This window comes from Electrophorus electricus, chromosome 16 (genome assembly GCF_041902795.1).
Source record: "Electrophorus electricus isolate QZ-2024a chromosome 16, ASM4190279v1, whole genome shotgun sequence".
NCBI classification, from domain to species: Eukaryota; Metazoa; Chordata; class Actinopteri; order Gymnotiformes; family Gymnotidae; genus Electrophorus; species Electrophorus electricus.
In genome coordinates this window covers 5,989,880-6,010,044 of record NC_137512.1, presented here as the reverse complement: position 1 = coordinate 6,010,044, position 20,165 = coordinate 5,989,880, and the positions used below count along the sequence as shown (strand labels likewise).

The 20,165-nt window shown below is 41.5% G+C and overlaps 2 protein-coding genes and 2 non-coding genes across 15 annotated transcripts; 1 reads left to right on the top strand and 3 right to left on the bottom strand.

Moving 5' to 3' along the window:
• Positions 1-87: 87 nt before the first annotated feature.
• On the bottom strand, positions 88-6,404 carry rbmx (RNA binding motif protein X-linked). Of its 8 annotated transcripts, XM_027019152.3 has the most exons (11): positions 6,254-6,404; positions 4,554-4,674; positions 3,794-3,900; positions 3,448-3,613; positions 3,161-3,286; positions 2,960-3,077; positions 2,753-2,887; positions 2,540-2,631; positions 1,857-2,018; positions 291-377; positions 88-191 (listed from the first exon to the last, which is right to left on the bottom strand). In XM_027019152.3, exons 2-10 carry the CDS (start codon positions 4,660-4,662, stop codon positions 373-375), a joined length of 1,020 nt encoding a protein of 339 aa, XP_026874953.1. In that variant the 5' UTR covers positions 4,663-4,674; positions 6,254-6,404; the 3' UTR covers positions 88-191; positions 291-372. The 8 variants fall into 8 exon arrangements, with proteins under 8 accessions (XP_026874953.1, XP_026874954.1, XP_035387850.1 ...); XM_027019153.3 differs by lacking the exon at positions 1,857-2,018; XM_035531957.2 differs by lacking the exons at positions 88-191; positions 291-377 and adding an exon at positions 4,896-5,040 and having other exon boundaries at positions 1,383-2,018; positions 6,254-6,320.
• Positions 3,338-3,410, bottom strand: LOC113583066 (small nucleolar RNA SNORD61). The gene has a single exon (XR_003411219.1). It is a non-coding gene; the product is annotated as a small nucleolar RNA SNORD61 (small nucleolar RNA).
• LOC113583065 (small nucleolar RNA SNORD61) lies at positions 3,688-3,764 on the bottom strand. The gene has a single exon (XR_003411218.1). It is a non-coding gene; the product is annotated as a small nucleolar RNA SNORD61 (small nucleolar RNA).
• tm9sf5 (transmembrane 9 superfamily protein member 5) lies at positions 6,335-19,056 on the top strand. 5 transcript variants are annotated; one of them, XM_027019146.3, is made up of 18 exons: positions 6,335-6,693; positions 7,207-7,274; positions 7,363-7,456; positions 8,352-8,479; positions 8,647-8,776; positions 10,795-10,922; positions 11,168-11,279; positions 11,381-11,460; positions 11,608-11,713; positions 12,313-12,354; positions 13,205-13,337; positions 13,442-13,561; positions 13,892-13,949; positions 14,037-14,196; positions 14,444-14,595; positions 14,732-14,843; positions 15,367-15,538; positions 17,836-19,056. In XM_027019146.3, exons 1-18 carry the CDS (start codon positions 6,562-6,564, stop codon positions 17,901-17,903), a joined length of 1,995 nt encoding a protein of 664 aa, XP_026874947.2. In that variant the 5' UTR covers positions 6,335-6,561; the 3' UTR covers positions 17,904-19,056. The 5 variants fall into 5 exon arrangements, with proteins under 5 accessions (XP_026874947.2, XP_026874948.2, XP_081555437.1 ...); XM_027019147.3 differs by lacking the exon at positions 12,313-12,354; XM_081699311.1 differs by lacking the exon at positions 15,367-15,538 and having other exon boundaries at positions 14,803-14,843.
• Positions 19,057-20,165: the final 1,109 nt, after the last annotated feature.

Below are 20,165 nucleotides of genomic sequence, written 5' to 3'. Positions count from 1 at the left end.
AAATGTATCATGTAAAAACCAAAAGCAACATGTAGATTAAATTAACCCACTGTTCTAAGTGAAGGAAGACAAAACGTCATAGATCAATTGTACATATTTATGAAATCTATATATATATATATATATTTATTTATTTATTACACACACACCAATCACTTCTCAACTTGGATCACATCAGCGTTCCGTTCCATCTGTGTGAGAGAGAGAGAGAGAGAGAGAGAGAGAGAGAACGTGAGACAGTACAAACACTACTCAGCATACCTGTACACGAGTCATGTGACTAGGCATACCTGCAGGACGCAGCAAGCACAGCACATGGGCAAAAACACACTGCCATCAGCATAGTACAATAAGCCATGGTCCCATTCTCATTCATCCTGCAACAAGAAATTTGAAATTAATATATTGCTGGTAGGGTAAATAAGAAAGATAATTGAGAAAATTAATAGAATTTAACAAAAGAAGTGGTCCGATTTTTGATTGCGCTTCCAGTTACTCTCCAGGCTGAATGACAGAACACTGCTTCTTTCCAAGTGGTGTCCTTTGTTAGAATTTGGCATGCTTGTGAGCGGCGCTGACTCTTGTTAAACCTAAGGCAACTTTCAACATGCTCAATATAGGTCCACTGATAGAATGGTCTGGATATCATTTGCAATTAGGGGGACTTATGCTATATTGTAGAAATAGTCCATTGTTGGGTGGCTTCATTTAAATCCTTAAGTGTCTTTTTTTTTTTTTTTTTTTCATTGGGAATGTGTTGAACTTGGCAAAAAAAAAAACAAAAAAAAAAATTCCATCAGATTGTTTCCCCATTTGTTCCTGAAACTAAGGGCCTTTAAACTCAATGATCCATTGTTTTTTTTTAAAGACATTATAGACTCCTTTGGTTGCAGAGGTGTTTGTGTGTCAGGTTGGTCAAGTATGAAATAACTGTAGGTTGTTAGATTGCAGCATAGCAACTGAAAGGTCAAGAGGCAAGGGTGGCATTTAACTAACCTGTAGTCGAGAGAAACTCGCACCATGGAGTCAACTTCACTTATACCGAGAGAAAAGGGTTTGCTTTGCTTACCAGCAGATGACACGTTTAATCTGGTGTTGAACTGTTTCTTGCATTTGGGTTGTCTTTGGATTGGTCGTTGCAAGCCGTCAAAGTTTAGACTTTACGATGAGGGATCCATTTGCACTGAGGAAAGCTATACTGATAAAGAGTTTGGCAGTGACATTTTTCTTGTTTTCAACAGACTGACAAATGGCAACAAGAATAATCTCCACATTATCTAAACTGAATTAATCTGGTTTCCCCTCACCATGAAGGACAGAGGCTGCGAGTTGACAGTTGCAGTTTCCGTAGTCTTCTTTGAAAAGCATGGTTGTGCAAGCTCTTTGATTAAAAGTTTTATTGGTAAATGAAAACCATACTTGGGCATTGCAGGTTTAACATCACTAGGGTACAAAAACTAACACTCAGCACTTAAATTGGCAACAGTACCATTAAATGGGAGATGGGCAGGGGAAAAGAAATAAATTGCAACTTAAAGGGGGGAGAGAAAAAAAACCAAAAAAAAAACCACAAGTTTGGGTACAGGTTGAAACTGAAGCTTGAAGTCCATATAGAGGGTAAAAATTCTGACTCCATGTTCCTCTGCACATGTAGAATGCCTCACAGTAAGCTGACGCTCTCGCCACACTGAGTCCTTTTCAGTAACGACTGCGGGCCATCCCTCTATCTGCCCGACTGCCCCCACCACGGCTGCCGCCACGGGGCGCCCCGCGACTTGAGCTGCTATACTCGCGAGGAGGGTAGCCTCTCTCTAGGGGGGGGGCAGGGCCTCGCTCTTGCCTGCCCAGTCGCTCACCACGGCTAGCGGAGTATGGGTCACTCCGACTGCTGGGGTAACTCTCGCGACTGCCATATCCATCCCGGGAACTGCTGCCATAGTCGTCATAGCGACTGCTTCCGCCACTCCCACTGTAGGATGGAGGGGGACCCCTTGAGGGAGGGGCACTGCGCGAGTTACCTGCAGGGTCAATGGGTCACGTAATTGGCAAAATTCACATACATATTTTGTGCAAGTTACCCCGATGTCAAGTGCCCACGTTCCTACATATATTCCTCACAGTGGTGTTTTAAAAGTTTATAGCTCAGGCCTGCTATAGTTCTCCAAATGTGCTGTGAATTAGTCAAGAAAATTTAGATCTTTGAAGGGGTACTTTATTCCAACATAACTGAACTAAGAATGATGCAACGAGAGCCACTGTTTTCCTTAAGAATTGAGTCCCAGAGGACAGACTGTAGACTGGGCACTTGGTTTTTTTCATTTGATTTGGACAGGGGTATTGGGAAAGACACAGAGAGAACGCGCTTGCGAGGGAGTCCTTGTTGAGTACGATTGACATTGCGGAACATTTTGAGTTGAAAGGAAGCTCTGAAGTTTCCATTGACTTATTTGGATTGACATGATGGACTTGTCCCAGGAACAAAAGTGCAGTTGGGGGAGGGGGCCTAACCTTTTCTAGAGCACTGAAGATGCAATCTTACCGTAACCGTCATAGGGATCCCTATAGGAGCCTGCACTTGGCCGCTCAATATAGCCCCTGGGTTCTCGACCACCCCCATAACCATCACGATCACTATGAGCACAAAGAAATGAAGATTAATTCAAAATGTCAAACATGTTTACATTTATGGCATTTAATGTGACCTGTATTGTCAGCTAAACAGATATGCATGCAAAAATAATCGCAAGCATACCTGTAGCCTCTAGAGGCAGAACCATAGTCATCTCTTGAGCTAGACTGGGATGGATAATCACGGTATGTGTAGTCGCGTGGTGGTGGGGCATAATCCCTACTGTCCCTCGAGCTCATGTAGTCCCGACTGGAATAGCTATAAAGAGCAGACATTGAAGCACTCAAGAAGACAAGAGAATTTCACAACTCCCTTCACAACATGGCTTACCTGTCTTTAGCACTGTAGTGGTCATCACGTGGGGAAGGATAGTCATCTCTCCTTGACATAAGCGAATCCCTGCGAGGTGGAGGAGGACCATACGGATCCCGGTCTCTAGACATTGGGGCTGCAAAACAAAAAGAAAAGCGACAGATTAACCGTGGATCACAAGAAAAAGAATCAGTAAGCAAATTAAAAGTGGCTCCTTACGTCTGCCCATTGGACCAGAGGGTGCTGTTCTCTTTGGCGGTGGCCCCCCATCACGGATCGGAGGTCCCCTTTTGAGAGGTGGTGGGCCTCTGGATGACATCCCTTTAAAGAAAGGTTCTACAACCTCTACGTTATCATAGTGGTCATTAGACAGACAGACATTGATAGATACAATGAAGGCTCAGAACTTCTTAGAGAACAAATGAACAATCAGCTCAAAACTGATCAGGTGAAAAAATGTCATCATAGCCCATGGGTGGGTGTGTGAGAGTAATCTTGTTTAGTACCTCTGCTTGGTGGTCCTCGTAGTCCACTGGGAGCACCCCTGGAGCCTCGCAGGACTCGGGGAGGACCACGGCTGCGTGGGTGCATTGATGGTGGGCCACGACGGCCAAGTGACTCAAACTGAGGCTTTGTGGCCTGCTCTACTTTGATAGGTTTACCATCTAAGGCCTTGGAAAAAATCAGTCACATTAACTCTGTTTTCTTGACAAATGAATAAAAATACAGGCAATCAATACATAAGTAAGCTCAGAACTTCTTAGAGGACAATTGTGGACCAAATCAGTTCCAAAGGATCAATGCCACCAAGCATCATCACAGCTTACTGCCAAAGTTTAGATGCATCCTTACCTTTCCATTCATTTCCCTTGCAGCATCTTTTGCATCACTAGGATTCTCATAAGTCACAAAAGCAAATCCTCTGGACTTATTTGTTTCACGATCTTTCATCAATATAACTATTGGGAGATAGAAAAAAAAATTGTTACAACTACATGGGTGCATAAACAGACCAATTTCAGATTTTTCAGAACTTGCAAGATAATCAGCCTGGGAACTCAAACAATTTATTGAGAAGATTATCAGTAACTTTCATATCTGTAAGGGACATGAGCAGTACTTCAAGACTCATAAGGAGAGAACTGAAAACTTCAGTGAATGTTTCAAAATTCTACAAATTCATTCTGCACAACCATTAGTGATCTTCCATATATAGTTGAGAACTTCAGTATTATTGCCTCCATTTCACTGCGAGTTATACTGTGTATGACTATGTATGTGACGAATAAACCAAACTTGAACTTGTAACTGCAACAAATTCAGCTGACTGGAATCATGCTGTCAGCCACATGTGGTCTGTGCTTGTTTTGTTCATATTATGTGCAGAGATTTCAAACAGAACATGTTTGATATCTTTGATTCTAGTCTCTTTTACAGCTTGAATTTAAATTTCAAAAGTGCATATACCAAATCACAAGCTGTTTGGCCTCTTTCAAAATATTTTGCTTCAGAAATTTTATAGGCTAGTGTAAAAGCTAGCTTGATTGAAATAGTACTGCCATCACAATAAAACAGCTCTATAACATTTATGCTACATCTTTTCAGTGATTACCTTCAGATATTCGGCCAAATTTACTGAAATAGCCTTCAAGAGCCTTCTCTGTAGTTTCAGTGTTCAGGCCACCAATGAACAGCTTCCCTGGTCGGTCTGCCTCCACCATGTTTACCTATAACTACACAGGAGAAACAAGGTTTGAATCTGGCAATAATTTGCATGTAATCATCTTGTGCAGGTTTACTTACAATTCAGAACCAACCATCTAACAATCAGTTTCATTGAAGAGTTTTGTCTCTTGACAATAGCAACAATGTGCAATGCAAAAGTGACTTTATTGCCATTTGTTAGTTGACTGAGCTGTTAAAATCTGACATGTAGTGTTCTGGCGATACCAACCCTTTGGCATTGCTGACCAACTTGACAGGATAGTTTTTTTTGGATCCAGCACTGGAAGACCATTTGGGTGGAATTTCAGCAGTCCACTTACTTACAGATAGCTAGCAAACCAGCTAGCTATGTGGTTCCTAAATTCCTCCATTTGCTGGTATTATAATATGCAGCACAAAAAAAAAAAGATGCATACTCAAACTTTAGTTGAAGAGAAAAACTAGTCCAGTTCTTTAGTGTAGGTTAAGGTATGAGGCACCCTCCAGAGAATGACTGAAGAGTGCACAAAGAACCCAAATTTCAAGTTTTCAGGAGTTGTTGTAATCTCTCCTCCTTTTATATACTAGTCCTTGAAACTTCCACCATTATATCCAAACCATTCATTATTCAGTATATGCAAACTGAAATCCAACATTTTTCAAGCTGAAGGTTGACACCATTATATCCAATTTGTTTTTGTTTTTAAAGGATAAACCCTCAAACAAAAAAACCAACCCAAAAACCCCAAACATGATCTCATCCCACACCACCCAGTACCTGTAAGATAAGGCTGTTTTTCTGCACCACTCTGTGCCTGGTGCAGGAAGGATCCCCCTTGCACGGATGCATTTTGACCAGAGGCCTACAGAGGCTTTAGCTAGTTCTGTGGTCATACAGTGTGGGTTTTTTCCCCACTCAAGCAAGCCTCCGACAGAGTGAAACAAAAGGCGAAATTCACTCATGAATGTTGGCCATCGTGACATACGTTAACGAGGTTGTCTGTAATTGTCTTGCTAGCTGGATTTGCAAATGAGCATTAAAGCTAACTAGCTAGCTAAATAAGCCAAAAGTCGCATCTGTAAAGCAAGGCAAGTTAGTAAGCTAGACCGCTAGTAAAAAGAAATGTGGAATGTTATGTTTTTAGCCACCTATTCTCTCACGTCGATACTAAACAAGTAAATAAGTCGATGCTAAGCTAGGTTAGGTTAGGTTGTTACTAGGTTAGCCAGAATCACAAAATGGCGGACAGCTCGCGATGAACCTCTTCACAGGCCTCAGACTTGAACGCCGGCTGGGTTTGCCAAGAGATACGACCGAAACCACCATAACTGGGACTTTGCAGTCTCTAGCTAGCTAACCAGCCTCCTTGTTTACACCTCAAAACGATGCTTAGTCGGTTAATTAGCAACCGAGCTAACGAAATGCGTGAGCACAACCGCGTAGCCACATTTGACTTTTGCTAGCATCTGTTAGCGTACTAGTCTTACATTCAACGGAGTCTTCACCACGCTACTTAACGTTTAAAAACTTACACCCGTTATTTACGGCTATCGTAAATGACACCTTAGGTAAGTGAATCACAAGCCGCTTGTTCATAACCCACTCACCAGAATATGTCGTGAGGCGCAACAGGGTAAAGGAGGAGGAAAAGCCCTAGTTTTCACTGGTCAAGTGCCCGCCGAGGAAGCTGTGGGGGAGCCGCCGTGTCGACGGCGGTTGGCGAGTTGGTCGTGTGGCTCGGTGCAGCCACCACTTGGCCTGGAGGAGCAGAATGCTGCCATTTAATCGGAATGTGAAGCGTTGTGGCTAGCTGACTCCGTGTCGCCTCCGAGTTGGCTGGCTAATTTCGTTGGTTCCGAAAAAAGTGGATGTCAAATTAGACTAAAACTGAGAAGATACAGGATTCATAAGTACCATGAAGCTACTTTATTTATGGGCTAGACTTGCGTGTAGTTTATTTGCAACTATTCCAGTCTCCGGATTCTACCTTCCGGGTTTAGCTCCAGTTAGTTTTTGCGAAGAGGACGGGAAAACCAGTGACTGTCAGGTAACACATGCTGTTTTTTCCCCCATTTCCTATTTATTGTACAACCGATGAATAAGACTAGATAGCTTTTTGTACCTTCTGAAAACAGAGCTATCTGATGTAGATAGCTAGCGTTAGCCAGCAAGCAAACCTAGCTAGCATGGTAATTTATGCACACGCTTGGTTTACTAGATTACTTAGGTTAGCTAGCTACCGTGTATGTAACCAACGTTACACCTTCCCTGAATGTATTAAAGCAAGCAAAAGCTGTCTGTTAATTATACATACGGCTCCCCAAGGGAAGTGCTACTATTGATAATTTAATAACAATTTATCCAGTTGTAAGCAGCTAAGTAGCTAGCTGGCTAACCTAGCCGGTGAAAGCTAAGTGGTTGCTATGCAGCTGCCCAGACAAACTGTCACAGCAGCCAAAAGTTCTTCTTACCAAATCAGTTGTTTACAGGTTCTTACCAAATCAGTTGTTTTTTTTCGAAGTGACAGCCTTACTTAACAGCAGTGTTCTTGCTCCTACAGAATAAGATCCAGCTGTTTGTAAATCGACTGGATTCTGTGGAATCCGTCCTGCCCTACGAGTATGATGTGTAAGTTTGACAGAGTTCGTACTCATCATCAGTGTGGGACGCATTCTTAACTGTCGTTCCTAATAATTGAATTAATTTGCCGTTTCAGGTTTGATTTTTGCAAAGATGAAGAGGAGAAGAGGCCGTCAGAAAACCTGGGCCAAGTGTTATTTGGCGAGAGAATCGAGACATCGCCTTACAAGGTAAGATGAGGCTTCACAGACATCAGTGTCAGTCTTGAGCAATGATAACTGGTGGGTAATTTTAAGATACAGTGTCAGATACACTGTGTTAAACCAGGAAGCCATCTTTCACTGTATGTGCTGAGTCATTTTTTTCAGACATGAACATTGCAAACAATTTCAGTTTTCACATTAAATGTTCAGTCATCAACAAAAGCATCAATACCTGTCCCTAGGTATTTAAAAACAACAAAATCAGTTGCCATACCGTTTATCAAAGAAGGTGATGGCAACTGGGCCACGTTACAGAAGTCAATATTCATGTCTTTTGTTTTTGTAATGTTTAATTTCAAATTCATATCTGTACACCACTGCACAAATTTGTCAATCACCTGGCCATGTTCAATCTCCTCATTCTGGAGCAGACTAACAATGACTGTATCGTCTGCACATTTGAGGATGTATCTATTTTGATATGGACTTGTACAGTAATTTGTGTAAAGAATATACAACAGGGGAGACAAACTGCAACCCTGTGGTGAGCCAGTGGAGGAAAAGAGTGTTTGAGATAAAAAGCCATTAACCTTAACCTGTTGTGGTCTACATGTTATCCATAATTCAGATGGTTAAGTTACATTCAATATTAAATTGTGTTAAGAGTTTGTTTACTAAAACTTGGGGATTGATTGTGTAGAAGGAACATGAGAAATCCAAAAGAAAAGTCTTGCATGACCCTAAAGATGTCTATAAAAAAGGTTCAGCAGAGTAACGGTAACGGTATCCATCCCCCTGCTGGATCTATATGCAAACTGCACTGGATTTAATTGCTCCTCTGCTAAACCCAGTAGTTCACTTTTAATGAGTTTCTCAAATGCTGTCTGTTGTTTGACTTGCACAAACAATGCTTCTCTTTCAGTTCAAATTTGGGAAAGATGTGTCTTGCCAAAAGGTGTGCAGCAAATCATATGCTACGTCTAATCAAGAGGACAAAGCCAAGTTGGACTTTCTCAAGAGAGGCATGGAGCTGAATTACCAGCATCACTGGTGAGTGGGTTCAGATTGACTTTTTTGATACAATGTGCTTTGTTGTTGCCAAATATTTGTTTTCAGGGACATTTTAGCTTTTTTGTTTTGTTTCTGAACTCATTAAATTTGTACTGCAGAATGGAAAGGTTTCCTGAGCAATACGTGACGTGACTCCTTATTTTTAGGATTGTTGACAACATGCCTGTGACATGGTGCTACCAAGTGGAAGATGGTCAGCAGTACTGCAACCCTGGCTTCCCTATTGGTTGCTTAGTAACCCACGAAGGACGGCCTAAAGATGCCTGTATCATCAATGTGAGTAGACCTTTTTGCTATGCTACTGTAGATCTGCAGTACCACAGCTTGTGGAGCATAAAACAAAGCTAGGCAATCTTAGATTTTACTCTGTTGTATAGCATTTCTTACACAAGTATAATAGCATTTCAACAAAGGGAGGCAGTCATTCATTTCATGGCCAAAAGATATACTTGTTATATTAGAATATAACCAATATATTAGAAGTACTTTAGATTTAATTTAGACTTGTAGACAATGCCCTGTGTTTTGAAAGAGATGCTTTGGCAAAAAAATGTGGCATTATGTTGTTTCATGCACCAGTGCATGTGCCACAGCCTGAAAAAGAACATTAGGCTTTTCTTCAGAGCCTGAAATGGTCAACCATAGTTTTAAATTAGAGAACTATATAAACATGGTAGATCTTTGGGTTTTGTATTTTATTAAGTACAATTTGTTTACAAGTGGCTTCTCTTGTTTGAAACTGATAAAAAGGGAATGCGGAGCAAATGAGATTTGAAATTATCACAAATTTGTCACAAATGTCAATGTGTGCTTGTTTTTCTGTTTGTAATATTGGTAAGGCAATGTATTTTTAAGCACTGAGTAGGTTTGGATGTGTTTATAACCAATGCAAAGAAAACTGTTCTTTGTTCCATTAAATTAAAAAAAAAACTTTATATATGTTTCTAAGAAGAATGAGAAGACCAGTCTTCAAGGCTAGTTAACTAGATTAAAATGTTAATATTTGTGACTAAATAGCTACCATTCACTTCTGTAAGTAACTGTCATAATGGTCTAGTTAGATACAGCCAGCACCCATGTTACTAATACATCATCAGATCCCTTCATATAACTTGGAGTACTACAATAACACTGGGCAACCAAACTAAAATACCTGGACCTCATAGTAATTTATTACATTGGACTCAAATCTGTTTTTCACAGATTCATTAAAATGTTATACTGGGCATGGTTTTTAAGTGACAGAGCAATTCAGTTTTACAACAACTATATATTACTATTTTATAATATATATTATATATTATTGCCATTGACACTTTTATAAGAAATGCTATGCAACTGATGACTGTCCAGCAAATCTAAGCTTGCCTAGTTTTGTTTTTCTTATCACAAGCTGCAGAACAGTAAATAAATAAGGCTGTATTGCATTTAAAACTATGTACAAATTTCAGAGAAATTCTGAAAACGTATTTGAATTCAGCATGCAAAAATGCAAAATCCGTATTATTTTGCATGTGGCAAACTCTGTTAACCAGTGTAATACCTCAGGCAAGCCTACACACTCAGATGAAAGACACAGTTGCTTCTCGTCTCTGCATTTATTGGAAAATGTGTGGATGTGGACTTCTTACAAACAAAACCAAGCAGATACAGACCCATCACCTGCTGCAGATACATGCACATCACTCATTGCTTATTAGGTAGCCTTTGCTACATGGAAAGGTGACTAACATTATATGCATACCTAGATAGTTGTCAAGCTGTCTTAAGTGCAGAACATGCATTCGTGTAAATAATATAACTGTTGAGAGAAATTTAGCCAATAGTCATATAGCTACAAAAACATTATTAGCATTAATAGCTATAGTTGTGAGAAACGTAGGGTAAAAAACAGACTAACAAACAGCAAAAAAACAATTTTACAAAAATAGTTCAAGAAGCATGCACACCTGCATGGAATACCACAATTTTAACTTACTTGCTTCTGATTGCTGCACGAGGTGATGTGGGAGGCAATTTGCGACTTGATGGGTAATGATGGATTGAAATGTGGCAAGTTAGAAGCATTGTGCATGTGCATTTTAAAAATGGAACTCGTAGTCAGTCAGTCACTGAGGGCGTCGCTTTTTCTAGGCTGGGTTGGCAAATCTATATCTTTCATGAAAATGTATTAAGGGGATTAAGAGGGTGTTACTAGTAAACCTCCAGTACGGGGCGTAAACTGAGAGTATATCACATCATGCAGAACTGTGCCTGATTGCTTGTGTTAATGGTGGTGTCTGTTTCACTTTAAGGCTAAGTTCAACAAGAAAAGCACATACTACCTCTTCAATCATGTGGATATCACCATAACGTATCACAGCGGGGACAATGAGAACTGGAGAGGTGCTCGACTGGTGGCTGCCAGACTAGAGCCTCAGAGGTTTGCCCCCTAAGCCTCACTACCTCACATGTGCTGTTTCTTTGGTAGGAATTGTGCTACATTTGCTTGGAGAATAATGTTAGCCAGTGTCCTGCCTCATCGCATGAGAACCTTTTATATAAATTGTGTTGTGATGGGTTTTATCAGACAGGTAGAGGTGAGTTCTCAAAATCTGTGTACATTTTAAAGGTGGTCATACTGTTGCTAATGATAGTGATGTATTTCCCCCTTCTTTTTTTCTTCAGTATTAAACACGGTGATGAGAACAGTCTGTCATGTGAAGGCTCACCCATGGAGATACCAGTGGATTTCTCTACCGATCTGAAAGTGACCTACTCTTATTCTATCAAGTTTGAGGCAAGTTTACTGATTTAGCATTCACAGTATTCACAGATTTTGTTATACAAAGATTTGCTAAACAGAGACTCTCTTAGAGAACAAGCTTGTTTTTCCTTTAGTCCACAAATGCGATCAGGTGGGCATCAAGATGGGATTACATTCTGGTTTCTATGCCCCACTCAAACATTCAATGGTTTAGGTAAGGACAGTTGTCCTCTCTCTCTGTGTATTTCTACCTCGTGTGCGTGCATACACACCTCAGCTTGCTTATAAAAGTTTCTCTTTAGAAACATTTACAGTAATCCCCCTCTCTAGTGTGCACTGATGCTGCTCGTGTTCTGTGCAGCATTATGAACTCTCTGGTCATCGTGCTTTTCCTCTCCGGCATGGTGGCCATGATCATGCTGAGGACACTACACAAGGACATCGCCAGGTACAACCAGGTGGACCAGGTACATTCACCTCCTTTCACTTCCTGACATCCTGACTGCAGTCCCACTCACTCCATTTCCCTGTAGTTATGATGGACTCCTCCTGTCTTGAGACCACTGCAAAGCAAACTGTAGTCAGTTTTTAGCGCTCTTTAACGCGTTCCCATTCCTAGGTATATATTTTCCCAAAATGTGAAAGTAGTGGCGATTTTTCTGTGGCCATTTTACACTCACCTTCATTACATAATCTAGAATGGATGGATGTAAATGAGTGATATGTAAATGAGTTTAAGTGATTTAAGTAATTTTAGATATGTAAAGGTAGTATTTGCATAATGGCTTATATTCTTGTGGCCAACATTGTCGACACTGCTATGACACACTGACTCATCACGCATTTTTAGATCATGTTTATTGACCCATCTTACAGGTATAATATAATTTTATTGTTTAATACCTTATAGTTCCTTTTAAGTTAATTTAAGTGATCCTTTTAAGTGATCGGTCACTCACTAAGGATAAAAAAGGAATTTGAAGTTGTCTTTGATTTAACAATATTCTCAATGTGCGTTAAAGCATAGGAATTCCAGTCACTAAAATCTTATTTGTGCCATTTGCAGGCAGACTTGTTTAAGATCCATCTACACTCAGGCGCTGCATATGTAAGCCTGTGCCCAGGGTTCATTTTCAGATCTTCATGGGGTGATTTTTGGTGATTGTATGAATCATCTCTGGACGTTTCCGCTGTGTGATAAAACATGGTGTATTAATGATGCTTTGCCCACAGCAGCCATAGTGAAAAATGAAAAATGTTTGTTTCTATAACACGTGCCTTATAAATGAAGTAGAAGATGTTGGTTCTCTACACCATATTTTATTGTGTCCAAAGTGCATCACCTTGCTTATGCTTGGCGAGTGGGAGCTTTGAGAGTTGTCTGTCCCTGTTAACAATATTAAAGCACTAAAATAATTGTGTAGCAGAGAGTGCTGTGAAGTTAAGAATAAATGGAAGAATAATTATGCAAATTAGATTATGCTAATAGGCTGCAATGAGTTGTTATTCATTATTAGCAATCCTTGCTAATATGGAATGGTAAAACTGTTTGGTTTGTTTTTGTTTTAACAAGAGCTAGAGGTTCTTCTTATTCCTTTAACTGCACTCCCTTGTTTTTCTTTTCTTTGTATCTCCTCCTCACATCTAAGCTCCTTCCTCTGTGGATGTGAGAAAGAGATGGAAAAATGGGTTGCAAGGACAGAGGTGCCAAACATCCATCCACATGAGATGCGCTTCCTCACCAAAGGACCACTTTAAAGCTACGGCATTTATGCATCAGGCACTGCAAATAGGAAGCACCCACGTTTCCTTGCCCTGGAAACCTCTTTGCTCCTCGATTCTGCTTGGCTTGATTTCCGGCTTGACGGGCTTGAGCGGAGGAGGTGACGGCTGGAGCCTCCTGAAAAGCCCTGACTCCCGTGCTTGTGACCAGGTGCGTGCTCTGCTGCCCTCTGCAGGAGGATGCGCAGGAGGAGTCCGGGTGGAAGCAGGTGCACGGGGACGTGTTCAGGCCGCCTCCCAATGGGATGCTGCTCGCTGTCTTTCTTGGGCAGGGCGCACAGATCTTCATCATGACCTTCATCACGCTCTGTAAGGATAATGATACATAAAAAGCCATCCCAAAATGGTTAAATTCTGCAGAGTAGTAAAGGCCTGAGCACCAATTCTGCCAATTGTTAAACGTTTCTTTCCAGTCCTGGCTTGCCTGGGATTCCTGTCTCCGGCCAACAGAGGTGCCCTGATGACATGTGCAGTGGTGCTGTGGGTGCTTCTAGGCACACCCGCTGGCTACGTATCAGCCAGGATCTACAAAAGTAAGAACACTGGCCATTAAAAGGACGTGCAGAGTGCTAGGTGGGCTTATAATGGCCCAAAGTCACAGGGCCATTTAGCCTTATCTGAAGCAGACGTTGTTGTTGGGTCCTTATCCGCTTTTAGTCGTTGGTTTATTGTTGGGGGAAGTATTGCCTTAAAAGGAGACTAGTGCACATATTTCTCATACTACTTTGTTAAAATGGTAACAAAGGCAGCATTGTAAAAAACTGTGATTATAGTAGTGTATAATAGCATACTGGTTATGTAAATAAATAAATAAAAGTAACACTCAGGCATGATGTTTTCCTTTCTTGTTGCAATATTCTTAGGTTTCGGTGGGGAAAAATGGAAAACCAACGTTTTTTTGACAGCTCTTCTGTGCCCCGGGTATGATGACTCTCTTCTGTAATGTGGAGACCCTGCCAGCCATGATCAGATTCAGTCTGTAATTGCACCGGTTCCTGGTTTCCGCAGCATCGTGTTTGCGGACTTCTTCCTGATGAACCTGATCCTGTGGGTTGAGGGCTCGTCAGCAGCCATCCCGTTCGGCACCCTGCTGGCCATCCTGGCTCTCTGGTTCGGCATCTCCGTGCCGCTCACCTTTGTGGGCGCCTTCTTTGGCTTCAAGAAGCCGGTTAGTCCGTGATCAGTCCTTTGCTGCTGTTTTCAACTTTGTGTACTTGGTTAAACGTTAGCAGTTCATTCATGTGTGTTAGTCAGCCAAGAAAGGACTCATGTTTGCTATTTGGCTGTCAGCATGTTTCTGTTTTTCAGCAGTATCTGGAACTTTACACTAACTGCTGTAAGCCATGGTCCTCCCTATCTGTCTGTGTGTATTATAAGTGTATCATACCCTTTCTGAATATGGGCGTTGTCTGCAGGTAATGGAGCATCCAGTGCGGACGAACCAGATCCCACGCCAAATCCCTGAGCAGTCCTTCTTCACTAGACCTGTGCCAGGCATCGTCATGGGTGGCATCCTGCCCTTTGGCTGCATCTTCATCCAACTCTTTTTTATCCTCAACAGCATCTGGTGCGTGCTCCACCACAGCCATTGCCACGCCTCCCACGGCCTACGTTAATGCCAAAACAAGAAATTGCTGTTTGTTTAGAAATGGCAGTCTAGAGGGGTTTTGCTGGGTTTATGGAGTCTCTCTGCGGGTTTGCAGGTCTCATCAGATGTATTACATGTTTGGCTTCTTGTTCCTGGTCTTCATCATCCTACTCATCACCTGTTCAGAAGCCACCATCCTGCTCTGCTACTTCCACCTGTGTGCTGAGGTGAGGATGCATGACAAACTCCCACACGTTGAATTGCTACCTACAGTGTTAATATAAGTCCTAATGGACTTCTATGAACACAATGTAAACATTAACTGAACATTGAGTTTTACTCTGCTTGAAACTAGGGGATACTAGAACCTTCCACAGTGCTTTCGAGAGCACCCTTATGGATGTAACATTTACTTTAGTCATATTTCTCTAAAGATATTAATGCTTTGAATAGTATATTTCAGTTGCTTTTGAGTTGATATTTACTGAGGAGCTCTATAACAATATTTTAACACAATCTAAATGGAAAGTCAGTTTTCACACAGTAAATTTTAGTGCAAGTTGCTCTTGTGCTTGTGCTTTTCATACTTGGTTTATGGTGGCCAAAAATCTTATCACCCAAGGCTGATGTGTTGCTGATGTTTACCTTGGGTAGAACTCTCAACACAACTGTGGTTGACATGGCATTATCTGCAGGCCTACAGCTTATGGGTACTTTCGCCCCAAATGTTTTCTTGTTCCTGTCTCGCAGGATTATCACTGGTGGTGGCGATCGTTCCTTACGAGCGGATTCACAGCAGTTTACCTGCTCATCTACGCTGTGCATTATTTCTTCTCCAAACTCCAAATCCAAGGGGCCGCCAGCACCATCCTTTACTTTGGCTACACCATGATCATGGTGCTCATATTCTTCCTCTTCACAGGTGAGTGCGGAAGCAACCGGGATCAGTTTCCCATGCTCTCGTGACTCAGGATGACGGGACCATGGATTGCCATTTTGTAAATACTTCACCTTTGACTTGTTGTTGAACACTATAAAGTCCCTAGGGGCTCTTTGAACAGGGGGACGAACCAAAGAGTGGACCTACCTGTGGCAAGTGGGCGCGTTGCAACAGGAGTGACGTAGGGACGCCGCAGTGCGGCGAGAGCTGTACGCGTTCCCTTCGGCCAGTTTACCCCGCCTGGGAAAGTGCCGGCGGGGTGGACGGCTGCGGCGGTAGCCCCTCCTAAAACCTGCGAGGATTGCCTTCTTGTGGCTGTTTCTGGAGTGCACATTCTGATGAGCACATCCAGTGTGGGCCTGTGTGGAAATCTTGTGTTGTTCGGCCAGACTGTGAACTCACGGTCAGAGCGCAGCAGCGTACCCAGCTGCCCTCTGCTATCTGCTGTTGTGAAATTGTCCAGGTGAAAGGAAAGCAGGAAACTACTGACGCTGGAGGTGTTTATGGTGCCATGCTTTTGTTCAAGGCTATTTGTTGTTGTTGTTGTTCACCTGGTTATATTTGGTTTCAGCTGTAGTGTTTGGACTTGGGGTGAATGAGGACACTTTAAAGGCTGAGAAGGATTATTCATGTGTTATTGTGAGAGATGGCACCCCGCACGTTGGCCTTAATCAAATCTTCCCCAGTTTGCCTGATTCATCTGCTGAGCTGGAAGAGGCTACAGCAGAACATCTGCCAACCAGACAAACAAACATCATCTACATATAAACACATACATACAGGCACACAAATCTTTCATTCATCAGTGAATTATGAGTATGCCTTTAGTCTCAGCCGTGCTCCATGTTCTGCTCCTTTTAAATGTGATTTGGCTCTTCAGCCAGTTAGGCTACTCTGTGACAAGAGCTTCTAGGATCCTGTCTTAAAATGGTAATGGTCCTCTGTAATGCTGTTAGCTTGGGTAGATAATGGCTGCTTGGAGCATTCTGGATCATTACAGAATGCAATTCCCTGTTACACAGGGTCCTCCTTATTGTCATGTATGATTGCAGCACCTCGCTTGGCTTCACCATTATGGTGGAGGTTTACGTAATGAATATCAGGCTCCTGTTTTATTTGTTGCCATGGATTCTAATAGATACCTCAAAAGCCCTGGCTACGGCTGTTATGGCAACTTCCTTGTATTGCTAGTACTTGAGTTATAAAGACAGCAGGCCAAACAGAATATGAGGTTGTTTGCGAGCAGCCTGCAATGCACATGTCCAATTAATGCCTATATTCTCAGAGGTAGAGGTGGTCAGAAGTTGACATAGTAACAGCACATGCTAGCTCTTTCCTAGTAGGGGACACCCACGCGACTTTATCAAGAGCCAAGATGACAAAGAGGCTTGGCGCAAACAGACTTCTTTCTATTATAGTCATGTTTTTCTCTTCTGTCCTCTATAGCACCCCCCAACAATTCTGTTTGTGTGACCCCCCCCCCCGATATTGCTTTTGTGGAAATGCTGGTCCTTGGCACTAACGTATCCATGATGCCATACCATCTCACATCTGCATATTTATTTATGACCGATTAGTCAAGTGGTGCACCAGTGTGTGGACTGGCAAAGCGCACCTGTGATAGAGCCGTTACTGACAAGGTGCTGGGGGGCCATGGGTAAGGAGCTACATTTCAAAGCGGCTTCCTTTACAGGGCTGAACGCTGAGCTCTGATCTACGGAAGACTGCCACTTTACTTGCAGCTTGTTTCTGTCTCTCTCTGCCAACCTGCCTTTGATCACATTTTCATCCTGTGCTCTATTGTACAGCTCAGATGTGCACTGTAGGTTCAGGCTTATTCTTGAGGCTCCTCTGGCTTACATTTTGTAGCCTTGCAGTACAGTGAGTCAAAGTGTGCTGATGTTTAATTGCCATGGATTAGCCCAGTAATCTAAGATGTGATTGAGCGTGCTATTTTAAAAACAATCTTTTATCTTTAATGTGATGGAAGGGGAAAGAACAAACATTTTGTTGTACAATAATTATACATTGTATGACTGTTTCTTGGTGCTCATGAGCAGGATATTCAAAAAAGTAAGTCTAGGCTAATCGAAAGCTCATGGCTAAGTGAAAGTATGGTTCCTGAAGAGGTTTGAACCCTCTTCCACTGTGGCCCTTCAACGCCTCAAAGTGAGTTTACAAGAGCCCTCGGAATTAAGCCCATGAAACCAGCATGACCTGTGAGAACGAACACTCCCGAGCCTCAACTCACACAGCTGCATCTGGCTTTCTCTCCTCAGGTACCATCGGCTTCTTTGCCTGCTTCTGGTTTGTGAATAAGATCTACAGTGTGGTGAAGGTGGACTAAAGGCTGAGGCTGGGAAGCGGGGACCCCTCTCCTCCCTTCTCAGCTTTCGCTGCCCCACATGCTGCAGGTAAACCATTTGCAAGTCAAACGCATATCTGAGATCTAAACGTCCTTCTGCTTTGCTTGGAATCTGGTGTGTTCTGTCACTATTCTATGTTTCTACTGTCTGTAGTTCAGCAGGTGTAGTTTGCACAATAACTTTTGTTTTTTTTCTGTTGGGACCTTCAGATATATGGTGTAGTTGTATTCTGGTTGGGGTCAAGGTGTAAGGTTGGAGTTTTATGTTTGTTAGCATGAATAAATGATCATAAATTGGGGGCTCTCTTTAAAGGAAGCGTTCAAGACCATTGTTAATGGAGTCCTTGTGGCTGATGCTAAGACCTCAGCCTCAGGGCTTGTCTAAATGCTGTGAACATATTTGCATTCATCGCTTTGAATGTCATGGGTATGCAGGACATGTGGCAAAGGACGATTGATTAACATTATTAAACGTTTGCACATGGATAAGGGCCCCTTTTCACCAACTGTAGAAGCAGAAAAAGAGACGAGTGGAAAAATTTAGATGGTTGTCAAAAGAACATATACATTTAGGGGTTTGCCACCTCGTGCACCTTAAGCCCGAAATGGCAGCAAAAGTGAAGGACTCCTTAATTTCTCATAAATAATGTATAAATATGTATCTTATGCTTTTATATTGAAATCCAAATGTTAATTCCTTTTTTACCTGTTCTGCTGTAAGTATATCATTTAAATGGTAAAACATGAAGTTCTATGAAAATGTGATTTTATTTTTCTTTTATTGACTTTTATCTCTTTATTTCTTAAAATAATTGTTTTAGGACAAAAGGTAAAAGGACTTGGAAATGGTATAAATGGGTGTGTTTATGGGATCACTGAGAATTTGTTATCATCAAACCTGTTTTGATTTAGGGATATTTCAGATTCAATGTTAAACCACTAGATTCAGAGCTAAATGTATAGTGTCTAAAGCATTACCTGGTTTAAAACAGAGATGATACAGATATGCTGCCAAACTTTATTTGAAGAACTTTAATTCCAAAGCCCACTGCTTATATTGAGCTTCACTGAGCTATATGACGTGTACATAATGATCCTTGTACCATGGAGCAAAAATAAAGCACAATGGAAATCATTACAATGTCTACCTGTAAATATGGTTTAAAAAAAAAAAAAACAGTCCAGTGATATATATTCTAAGTAAAGCTACAAATTTCTTGGCTACATTACAAGAGTTTTAACTGTGTATTGGTTGAATGTCTGATTGTCTACTGATTGCAGATGGAGAAATGTTGGGTGAAGTGAGATAACAGATGCTTACGATTCCCATATGTCCTAACATCAACATCTAGAAGATGAATGGCAATAGCCTTGTGGTATAGAAAACACTTATGAATTCAAGTAACCTCTAAATAGTCTAATCATTAACATAAAATACTAGGAAATGGGAAGTTGAGCTGTTAGTCTTTCCTCTAAGCAGTGTGTTATTAAAAATGCAGTTAGTAAAATTGTTAAAACTTAACAGCATTTAAAAAGCCTAAATGAGTAGTTCCCACTCTCAGCCTTGGGGGTCCTGTTCTTTTTTTAATGATCCCACACACCTGAACTCAATTTATGAAGACCTGACAAGTTAAATTAAACCACTGTAGTGGAAGCTCCACTGCCAAACAATACTAGAAAACAGCGAAGCTCAAAAGTGAACAACATATGGAGACCCCAGGACTGGGACTGGCATGGAGCAACTATTGAATTCCAAACTCTGAAATCAACTAGTCATAATTACATCATTTAACCTGATTTAGGTTACAAAAAACCAACCTGTTTTACCAGTATTTGCAGTGAATATGTGACGTTCACTTAAAGACTTCAATATGAACAGTCTGGGTAATGTGCAGAAAAAAGCAGATGTACTTGAGGTTAAGTCTCATGTCCCATGGCAATGTGGATGGTTTGACACACCTGTTATACATGGATTGATGTTTAGTGCGAGATTCTGAACGTGAATTTGTGCCTCCATTGTTTTGATTCAGTAGCCTGTAGTGTTATTAGTGAATGGGTTCTCCTGGCTTCATCGCTGAGCAGTGAGTATTGCTCTGGGCTTCTAGAAACCCAGCAAGGAGGACTGCAAAACATTATTGTTTGTTCATCATTATTGCAATATTGCCCTCTGCAGTATAAAAATAACGCCCTAATGAATCACAACCATTTAAATTGTGCGTTGTGAGCATCCTGATCAATGTTACA

Bases quoted from the DNA above. Each gene is read 5' to 3' on its own strand.
- rbmx (XM_027019148.3), bottom strand. From the start codon at position 4,662: ATGGTGGAGGCAGACCGACCAGGGAAGCTGTTCATTGGTGGCCTGAAC. The intron at 3,614-3,793 runs GTAAGGATGCAT...ATTTTTTCCAAG, and splicing joins CAAGGGAAATGAATGGAAAG to GCCTTAGATGGTAAACCTAT. The intron at 3,078-3,160 runs GTAAGGAGCCAC...TTTGTTTTGCAG, and splicing joins CTCTGGTCCAATGGGCAGAC to CCCCAATGTCTAGAGACCGG.
- tm9sf5 (XM_027019146.3), top strand. From the start codon at position 6,562: ATGAAGCTACTTTATTTATGGGCTAGACTTGCGTGTAGTTTATTTGCA. The intron at 6,694-7,206 runs GTAACACATGCT...TTGCTCCTACAG, and splicing joins GGAAAACCAGTGACTGTCAG to AATAAGATCCAGCTGTTTGT. The intron at 13,338-13,441 runs GTAAGGATAATG...GTTTCTTTCCAG, and splicing joins CATGACCTTCATCACGCTCT to TCCTGGCTTGCCTGGGATTC.